At 42.7% G+C, this 11301-nt stretch overlaps 1 protein-coding gene across 1 annotated transcript in view; it reads left to right on the plus strand.

Moving 5' to 3' along the window:
• Positions 1-3407: 3407 nt before the first annotated feature.
• LOC308160955 (guanylate-binding protein 1-like) overlaps positions 3408-11301 on the plus strand; it is a gene marked incomplete at its 5' end in the record, with an annotated part of 15530 nt that continues 7636 nt past the window's right edge. Inside the window, 8 exons of the mRNA XM_080534878.1 lie at positions 3408-3567; positions 4090-4220; positions 4739-4848; positions 5415-5635; positions 6695-6937; positions 8261-8541; positions 8828-9040; positions 10348-10450. Coding sequence (XP_080391004.1) covers positions 3408-3567; positions 4090-4220; positions 4739-4848; positions 5415-5635; positions 6695-6937; positions 8261-8541; positions 8828-9040; positions 10348-10450 — 1462 coding nt within the window. The remainder of the gene's footprint in view (positions 3568-4089; positions 4221-4738; positions 4849-5414; positions 5636-6694; positions 6938-8260; positions 8542-8827; positions 9041-10347; positions 10451-11301) is intronic.

An 11301-nucleotide genomic window follows, 5' to 3' on the forward strand; every position in this document is an offset into this window, starting at 1 on the left:
AAACTATCTATTTTTTATCAATATTTGAGAGCGCTCTACAAATCTTTTCACTCAGGCACAGATGTCAGACAGGGTCCTCTGGATGATGCAACATTTAGCTGATGCAATAGTCTCTTGATTTCAAAATAAAAGTCCCATGTTTACGGTTGTGCCACCCTGACATTTGAGGGAAAAAATACGGGACAAAAGTTCCTCAATTATCTCAATAGCTTTAAAACTATTGTCATTTGTAAACGTGTGTTTATTTGAAAGGTTTCAAACATAAAATCATGCCACAATATTTTATATTGAATATATTATTATTAAAATACCACTTTTAACAGTGTTCTTAATCTGTTCCTTTGTTGAGACAGTTGCGCCACCTGACATTTTGGGGGTTTGAGATGCTAAAACACAAAGTAATCCATATTATTAGAATGTACTGACAATACATTCAAACTAACCATGTTGTATAGAATAAAATCATATATGACTTGAATTGATTAATCTATTTTTAAATGGAAATAATATACATGACACAAAAATATGCACGTCACGTCATTGACCCAGCTGCAGCAGAACGCGCATACATACAGCACTGAAAATAGGTTACCGTATAATATACATGTGACTGACAGATACGCCCAAGACACTGACACACACACAGCAAGATCATCAGCTCATCGAATATGAAGTACACAAGAGATAATCAGCTCATCGAATATGAAGTACACAAGAGTAGAGTACACATGGAACCGGGAACGCGCATACAGCACTGAACAACATCCGTAGAATATAAACTTGTGACTGACAGTCACATACATACACGCACACACACACAATGAAAGATCATCAGCTCATCAATACGAAGTAGGCTACATGAGAGTACACGCACAAAACCGGCTAACATTACTCACTAACTGTTTACACAAGTAAAATCACAGTGGGACAGTCAGATGGAGCATTCGGTAAACAACAACAGCAAGGTAATGCTATCAGTTGAGTTAAAGAAAACCAACTCTTACCTTTGATTGATTGAGAATGTTTATTTTGGTCCCCTATACAATTCACAATACAGATATAAGAAAATGTACATAGTCACAATTTATAACATCAGGACCAAAAAGGTGTAGGCTGAAGCCGTGGCTTATTGCGCCTACCCTTGTTACATGTATGCATGTCCCCCCATGAATGCATAATCAAAACATTGAAACTTTTATAAACAAAATGTCACTTACGCATGTCAACAAAAAGTAAAAAAAAAAAAAAAAACTATATTTAACCCTCTGTTTTATACTTGTTAATCATCTTATTTTTAAATAATTTTTTAAATCCTTTTAATGTACTACACATTTTCATTTCCTTTTCAAAAGTATTCCATAAATTAACTCCTTTAACTGTTATACATCTTTGTTTTGCATTTGTTCTAATCTTTGTTTTCATAAACATACATATTCCTCTGAGTTCATAATTACTCTGTCTAACTTGAAACTGTCTCTGGATACAGTCTGGAAGCATCAGATTTGTTACTTTATACAACATTACTTGTGCCATTTTGAAGTCCACCAATTCTTTACATTTGAGATCATAGGTGTTTATGAATAATTTGTTAGTTGGTTCTTGATAGGCAGCTCTGTTTATAATTAGTATAGCTCTTTTCTGTAGTAAATAAATTGGATTTGTGATTATTTTGTATGTGTTTCCCCACACTTCCACACAGTAGGTTATGTATGTATTGATGACACCGACATGAGCCCTGCTTACCCGTACCTCCGCCGTTCTGTTCGTGGTGATTTGGGAGGCAATAGATTATTTTTGCCCAGCGCATATTGCCCTGTAATTAGACCATGCGACCACAGCTCCATTGTGTCTCTTATTGTCCAAATATTCCATGAATTTTAGCTGCGTGTTTTTCCAGCATGTAGGCCTAAATCCGTTGTCAATAAAAATTCGACTCCCTTTCTTTCCCCCTGCTAATACTGTGTCGTTTATGACATTTACCAACGTTTATGTTATGAATAGTTCGAAGCTAGCCTTAGGTGCGAGGCTGCTCGGTTAACCCATTAGCGGGAACATTATTTGTTTCACAAAATAGGCTGATTTAGTTGACCATGAACATCAGAGACTACATTACGAATGTTCATTTAAAATACACTGGTATAAGAACATGAACCAGAGAACAGTAAATGCAATAACCCACAGTCGTCACTGATGATGTTCCATTTTCGATTAGGATACGTATGGGCAGTGGCGGACTCAGGCTGTTTGAAGGGCACTTAAAGAACAGTTCAGTAGTGGTGCCGAATATATGATTGGATCATTTTTATCTTAGAAGTTATATCAAGGACGTCTCGTTGAGATTAAACGAACTCGCTTGTAAGTAAAGACTCAATTAACTCAAGTTGATCGCCTTACATATGTAAAGCACTTTGAATTGCCCCTGTTGTATGAAATGTGCTATACAAATAAACTTGCCTTGCCTTGTGACATGGTGCATTATCATGCTGGAGGTAGCCATTAGAAGATGGGTACATTGTGGCCATGAAGGGACGCACATGGTCAGCAACAACACTCAGATAGGCCGTGGTGTTGAAGAGATGATTGATTGATTGTTTGTTTTTGATTGATTTGATTGATCGAGCCCAAAGTGTGCCAAGAAAACATTCCCCACACCATTGCGGAGAGGGGTGACGTTTCCGTTTAGAATACAATAGATGATCGACCTTCGACCCGTTTGCTACAGTATTCCACAAAATAGCCGACGTAGGCCAAGCTGCTGCAAGGCATTGCCCCAATAGTTAGACTTCAGACTTTCAGCTTTGAAGCATTAGTATAAATACTGCGCATCTGAGCATCTGGACACATCTCCTCGATTCAGTTTACTACATTTACTTTTTTGGCATTTAGCAGACGCCTTTATCCAAAGCGACTTACAACAGATAGGCAACATTTGACTAAGTGAGTGAATCATCTATCCACCACCAGCCACAGGAGCCGTTGGCAGTCTGTTAGAAGAAGGAATAAAGCATCTTTGACGTGAGTATACCATACCGTCCGTCCAATATACTTTCTCCCTACTTGGGGACGCAGCCGACAATTACATTTGGTTTACAACAATTTGATCAGAGACGCAGACGTTGAACATTCACCTTCATTTTTCCTTATTTTCTTTGTGACAGGCTACTGATGTATTTTCACGGATAAACACCCAGATATTAATTAATAATAATAATAATATTAATAATAACTTCGATTTCTATAGCGCCTTTCATAAAACCCAAGGACGATTAAACCATTGCATTGTATAGCCTAGGACTCAATAAAGTCCATTCATTCATTCAATGATCAATTCACGTTTATTTTGTCTTCGTATCATCTCCTATTAAGCCTACAGATTAACTGGTGAGAGTTTCCAGGCCGTTATCGACATGGATTCTCCCATGTGCCTCGTGGATCACTCGGACGGCCAGCTCCGGGTCGTCCCGGAGGCCAAACTCTACCTGGAGGGGCTGACCCAGCCCGTCGTCGTGGTGTCCGTGGTCGGGCTGTACCGCACCGGCAAGTCTTATCTCCTCAACAAACTGGCCGGCCATAAGGGAGGGGAGAGAGTTAACTCCCCTGGGGGAGCTGCTAACGGACCTCACACAGGTTCGTTACAATACATACATACATACATACATACATACATACATACATACATACATACATACATACATACATACATACATACATACATACATACATACATACATACATACATACATACATACATACATACATACATACATACATACATACATACATACATACACTCTCCTTACCTTTGGGATCACAAGATAACTCAATTCAACAGTGAGAAACACTTAATTGTTTTCAGGGTATTCCGTATGTAAACAGATACATCTTTAATTTTTTGTTAAAGCAACTTCTGTTACTATCTGAAACTAACAAACTGTTTTGGACCTCAGTCCAAATATATATATATATATATATATATATATAAATATATATATATATATATATAATGTATTACCATTATTTCCACCAGTAGACCTATCATTTAAATGAATAGTATGAATTAATGATGAAAATGTTGAAATGTTGATGTAGGTTTTGCCCTGGGGCCCACCGTGGAGGCCAAGACGAAGGGCATCTGGATGTGGTGTGTGCCTCACCCCAACCACCCTGACGACGTCACTCTGGTGCTGCTGGACACAGAGGGGCTGGGGGACGTGGGGAAGGTGTGTGTGTGTGTGTGTGTGTGTGTGTGTGTGTGTGTGTGTGTGTGTGTGTCTGTGTGTGTCTGTGTGTCTGTGTGTGAGTGCGCGCATGCGAGTGTGGTAATGCTTGTTTGTCACTTGTTTTCTGACATTTACATTGACATGTTTGGCATTCAGCAGACGCCTTATTCCAAAGCGACTTACAATCGATACATTTGACTAAGCAAGTGAATCATCAATCCACCAGTCGTAGCAGGAAGAGTGATAGATAAAAACATTTAATAAGACTATAGTAATAAAAAAGACATTGATAGAAGTGTTTGTGTTTAATCATAACTGTTGCAGAACATGAAGGTTTTTAGCTTAGATTTAAATATTTTAAGGGTTTTGGGCCAGTTTGATTTCTTCAGGGAGTTTGTTCCAGGAGCACGCTGGCAGAGTGACTGAAAGCTGCTGCACCGTGTTTTGTTTTTACTCTTGGAATGATCAGCTGATTAGCCTCAGCTGACCGTAGGGGCCTTGATCACTGTGTGTTCCAGGGAGACTGTAAGGACGATGGCTGGATCTTCTGCCTGGCCATCCTGCTGAGCAGCACGCTGGTCTACAACAGCCGAGGCGTCATCGACAACGACGCTGTGTTGAAACTGCAGTATCCTTTGGTCTCATCATCAGTAGCTCATCTCCAGCAGGGTTCCACAGTAACGCTTGCCCACTTGCCCGGAGCAAGTAAAACATTTGCTATAAAAAATTCCTATAACAACCACATTCTAAAATTAATATAACTTTTGGTGCCTTTTGAAAACGTTCAAACAGGTTCTCCAAATTGTGTAGCCAGACTGAGGGGTCTGTTCGGTTGTTAAGTCTGACGTCAAATGTGACGTTTAGCAATTTCTGGGTCCAAACCAAAAATTCCCTGCACCATAGTACCAGTGTACTAAAGCGGTAGAATGACAGTTCATTCGTTTTTTTAGACTCGGATCTATTCCTACAACAAGGGACGCAGCACTTTCCCGTTTCCCCCATATTTGTCAGCTTATTTGAGCCTTGGAAAAGCGCTATACAAATATAATGAATTAATATTATTATTACTGCGGCATTTACGAAGAGAGCGCCTCAGCCAACTTTGGACCCGGAAACACGTCACGACTTAACAACCGTTGCCTTGTAGCTTGTAGAACTTGAATCTCCTGTCCAAAGGTCCTCAACGTAGCCCAGGTATGTGACGGAGCTGACGGAGAAGATCAAGGTAAAGGCCTCCAGCCGAGCTTCATCCCCTGAGGAAGAGGAGGAGGAGGAGGGGCAAGGGCACGTCCAGTTTCTTCAGTTCTTCCCTAACTTCGTGTGGACCGTGAGAGACTTCAGCCTACAGCTCAGCATCGGCGGCAGAGACATCAACCCAGACGGTTATCTGGAGCACGCCCTGGAACTCAAGACAGGTGACCTTCTTTCACACCCTGTAAACTCATAACACTACCACAACCAGGGGAGGCTGACGGAGGTAGAAATCCGAGGACAGGCTCATTGTGATGCAAGAAACGTAACGAGGAATGGTATGAAACACATCCATGCATTACAATGATCCCGTCCTCCGATTTCTACCTCCACCAGCCTCCCCTGACCCCAATACACAAACAGCATCCAGTGGCTTTCTCTAGAATACTGCAAAATGAGCGTGCAATTAGTACATGCATGCTTACTCCAGGAATGTCCACCAGAGCTGTTGCCTGTGAATTGAATGTTCTTTTCTCTACCATAAGCCGGTGGGCATTCCTGCCAATCGACCTTTTGCTAGCATATCAGCCCAATAGAGCTCTCAGGTCTTCTGCTAGCATATCAGCCCAATAGAGCTCTCAGGTCTTCTGCTAGCATATCAGCCCACTAGAGCTCTCAGGTCTTTTGCTAGCATATCAGCCCAATAGAGCTCTCAGGTCTTCTGCTAGCATATCAGCCCAATAGATCTCTCAGGTCTTCTGCTAGCATATCAGCCCAATAGAGCTCTCAGGTCTTTTGCTAGCATAGTATCAGCCCAATAGAGCTCTCAGGTCTTCTGCTAGCATATCAGCCCAATAGAGCTCTCAGGTCTTCTGCTAGCATATCAGCCCAATAGAGCTCTCAGGTCTTCTGCTAGCATATCAGCCCAATAGAGCTCTCAGGTCTTCTGCTAGCATATCAGCCCAATAGAGCTCTCAGGTCTTCTGCTAGCATATCAGCCCAATAGAGCTCTCAGGTCTTCTGCTAGCATATCAGCCCAATAGAGCTCTCAGGTCTTCTGACGCTGGTTTTCTCTGTGTACCACATGTACAAAAGAAGAGATTTGGTGAGGCTGCATTCTCATTTTATGCACCCAGATTGTGTCTCACTGCCAGTTTACATTAGGGATGCAACCTCAGCACATATGTTCAAGTCAAGACTAAAAACCCATCTTTTTAATATTGCCTTTAAATTACTTTTATTATGATTATTATTATTACTAACTGACATACTGGATCCTGCAGGTTTTGGCAAAAGGGTCAACGAGTACAACCTCCCCAGAGAGTGTATCAAGAACTTCTTCCCCTCGCGTAAGTGTTTCGTGTTCCCGACCCCCACCACTCCTGAGAACATGGCCGTCTTGGAGACCCTGGACGAGGAGGAGCTCTGCCCAGGCTTCCGGAGGGTGGTGGAGGCCTTCTGTCACCACATATTCCAGGGGAGCGAGGTGAAGACCGTCAGAGGAGGGCACCGAGTCACCGGGAGGAGTGAGTCACACAGCTGCACAGCTGCGTTTATTACTTTATTCATGTTTGTTTGTTTGTTTGTTTGTTTGTTTATTTGGATCCACCATTAGATACAGCAAATATGCAGTAGCTATTCTTCCTGGGGTCCTCAACTCCTCATACCATACTTTCAAACGATGTTTCATCTTAAACACTTAAATACAGACAATACACTTGCATAACATTCATACATACATACATACATACATACATACATACATACATACATACATACATACATACAGTAGCTCTATTATTTACATTTTTTGTTGAAGACAACTTAATAACGAAATAAAGAAAAATAATACAGAAAGGAAAGTGGAGAGACAAAAACATAACTCTCCTTACCTTTGGGATCACAAGATAGCTCCATTCACCAGTGAGAAACACTTAAATGTGTTCGTCAACGTGTTGGAACATGCAGCATCTGGCCTGTAGAGGGAGCTACAGAGGAGCGAGTTTGAGCGTCTCAACTCCGTTAACACGGTTCACCCCTCTGATCTAACGACACACAGCCGGCCTCTGGTCCGTTCTGTCTCTCTCCCAGCCTTCTACTGAGGATTGAAGCAGTGGTGTAGTCTAGTGTTTTCTAGTGGGTATATACTGTGATTTTCCCCTCCCAGCCTCATATCGTTCATTTCGGGAACGCCATAAAAATACATCTGCGCTCCCTGTCTAACGTTATATATATATATCTAACATTACATGTTCTAAGGCTGATCTGTGGATGATAGTGCTGCATTTTGGCATATTTCATGTCGCATCTCCCCCCTTTGATGGTATATGACGCTATAGTCAGTCCCAATGGTCCAAAAGTCAAGTGCTTCGTAACACAGACGGGGTGAATTTTATGAATGAAAGTGTGAAAGTTCTGTCACACAACGCCGTTACGTATCCTCACACATTTTTAAGTGGGTATATGGAAATCCTTGGCCTTTCCTAGTGGGTATACGGCGTAGTCCTGCGTATCACCTAGACTACACCACTGGGTTGAAGCGATGGTTTTAGCTTCTTAAACCATAACACTGTTTATTTTTTATTTTTTTATTACTGGACTTTTTAAATAGGCACTCCATTTTATAAACACTGCTATGTCTGTCTGTTTTTATTGTATGTATTAATGTATGTGACCTATGTGTGTTTCTAATGTGGAAATGTATTCTTGAGCTGCACTTCGACTGCCTGTCGAAGGGGAATTCCTGTCACCCCCACAGTCTCCCCACAGTCAAGGACCAAAAGCTCTACTCTATCATTATATCTGTTTCTGTTTGTGCCCCCCGCCCCTCCTCCTCCTCTGACGTGCAGTGCTGAGCCACCTGGTGAAGACGTATGTGGAGACCATAGCGTCCGGTGCCGTCCCCTGTCTGGAGAACGCCGTGCTGGCCATGGCTCAGATAGAGAACCAGGCGGCGGTGGCGGAGGGTCTGAAGGCGTACCAGGCAGGCATGGGGCAGGTGAAGGCCTCCTTCCCTGTGGACATGGACCAGATGTCGGAGCACCACCGCCGCTCAGACGACCAGGCCACCAAAGAGTTCATGGCCAGATCCTTCAAAGACGAGAACGGAGAGTTCTTGAAGACGCTGGCGGTAAGAAGGCTGTGTCTGGCTAGCACACACATACACACACACACATATACACATATACACACACATATACACACACATACACACACACACACACACACACTCACACTCACACTCACACTCACACTCACACTCACACACACACACACACACACTTGCCGCCATTGGTGTGTGAATGTGTGTGTGAATGGGGGAATGAGAGGCCGTTGTAAAGCGCTTTGGAGCAGCTTTGGAGCAGCAAAAAAAGGCGCTATATAAGTGCAGTCCATTTCCCATTTGTCTCTTTCAGGAGGGCGTTGTAAAGCTCCACGCTGAGCTGCTGGTCAGGAACGAGGAGGCGTCAGAGAACAGGTGTAAGGACCTGCTGACCCAGCTGGCTGCCCCGGTGGGCCAGAACATCCAGGAGGGGGTCTACGCCAACCCAGGGGGCTACGAGCTTTACCGCGGTGACCATGACAACATGGTGGAACAGTACCGCGCAGAGCCCAACAAAGGAGTCAGGGTAAGAACATGGTGTCTGGGTTTCTTTGTCTATTTCCTGAGTGGGGCAGTCTCACTCATATTTCTATATTACAGGAAGGAGGGGTGAGAGAGAGAGGAGGATAGAGACAGTAGAGATTTGACAGGAAGGATGGGTGAGAGAGAGAGGAGGATAGAGACAGTAGAGATATGACAGGAAGGATGGGTGAGAGAGAGAGAGGATAGAGGCAGTAGAGATTGACAGGAAGGAGGGGTGAGAGAGAGAGAGATGATGATAGAGACAGTAGAGATATGACAGGAAGGATGGGTGAGAGAGAGAGGAGGATAGAGACAGTAGAGATTTGACAGGAAGGATGGCTGAGAGAGAGAGAGAGAGAGAGAGAGGAGGATAGATACAGTAGAGGATAGGACAGGAAGGATGGCTGAGAGAGAGAGAGGATAGAGATAGTAGAGATGTTGACAGGAAGGATGGGTGAGAGAGAGAGGATAGAGACAGTAGAGATATGACAGGAAGGATGGGTGAGAGAGAGAGAGAAGGATAGAGACAGTAGAGATGTTGACAGGAAGGATGGGTGAGAGAGAGAGGAGGATAGAGACATGGGTGAGAGAGAGAGAGGAGGATAGAGACAGTAGAGATTTGACAGGAAGGATGGCTGAGAGAGAGAGGAGGATAGAGACAGTAGAGATTATGACAGGAAGGATGGGTGAGAGAGAGAGAGAGAGAAGGGATGACATGCAGGATATGTCCGCGGCTGGAATCTAACCGGAAACCCTGCGGTTATGTGGTCAACACCTAGTCTGCTACGCCACCTAAGCGCCCCATGGTGTCTTTGTTGAACTTGAATAGTTACACAGACTTCTTACAGAGTCTTTCAGTAATTAATGGGTTATTAATGTGTAATTACTAGGGGTAATACAAGTACTCATTACAGATTTTGGGGCATTTTACAGATACAATTATCATATTATTATGAGAGGAATCCTTTCTCTCTTCGAAATGCCTCAGTAATAATGTTGTATGAATAGATCAGAGTCTAAAAAACGATTGAACTGTCATTCTACCGCTGTAGTACACTGGTACTCTGGTGCTGTAGTACACTGGTGCTCTGGTGCTTTAGTACACTGGTACTCTGGTGCTTTAGTACACTGGTACTCTGGTGCTTTAGTACACTGATACTCTGGTGCTTTAGTACACTGGTACTTTGGTGCTGTAGTACACTGGTACTCTGGTGCGGGGAATTGCTGGTTTGGACCCGGAAATGGCTAAACGTCACGTTTGACGTCAGACTTAACAACCGAATGGAGATGAATATGTGTTGTGTTCTGTAGGCTGAGGTGGTGCTGCAGGTGTTCCTGAGAGAGAAGACAGCTGAGTCCAACGCCATCCTACAGGCCGACAACAGACTGACTGAAAATGAGAAAAAGATCCAGGGTAAGATACAGGCTGTTTCCCTTTTATTCACGTGATCATTTCACTGAGACACCCGCTTTTCCCCTTCACTGTTCTCCAATGTCTATATATATATTAAAAAAAAAAAAAAAGTTTTCCTTCTATCACTGAGACTGCCAATGGCCCCAGGCCTGAGCTAAATTACTCTTCCTGCTACGACTGGTGGATTGATGATTCACCTGCTTAGTCAAATGTATTGATTGTAAGTCTCTTTGGAATAAGGCGTCTGCTAAATGCCAAACATGTAATTGCAAATGATATAATTATACCAGCGTTGTGTACAGCAGATACTTGACAGGCCGGGTTCGAACCCGAGACTGTATTAGCCCACTGAGCTAAAACCCATCATGCATTAGTTACTCTGACAAGTCTAACTTCTCCTTGGATCACCCATGTTACAAGTATCTACAAATATCCAAACTGAGAATGGAAAGATAGTCTATTGAGACTCCAGCTATGGTTAGGCTGTTTAACTCCAAGGTTTTAAGCCCAGGGAAACTCTGTCAGATCACGATTGTCATGATGTTGTTGAAGAAGAAGAAGAAGAAGAAGAAGAAGAAGAAGTTAGTTGTCTTTACCTCTATGTGAGGTGGAACATGAGTAGCCCAGTGAGTTCTTTTTTTTTTTTTATCACTTGAGTTTTTATTGGGTTTCAGCGTAGACATGGACAGAACATCATATCTACATCTTAAATGGTAAAACAAAGGGTAAAGAAACATAGCTTATCCCCTAAACAGATGGGTGAAAAGGAAAGGACAAAAGGTAAGAAAAAAGAGAGAAAATAAGAAGAAATAAGAAGTCTGGAGGTGTTTCAATAAACATGTTACTGGTCA

This window comes from Nansenia antarctica (genome assembly GCF_963989245.1).
Source record: "Nansenia antarctica genome assembly, chromosome: 6".
NCBI classification, from domain to species: Eukaryota; Metazoa; Chordata; class Actinopteri; order Argentiniformes; family Microstomatidae; genus Nansenia; species Nansenia antarctica.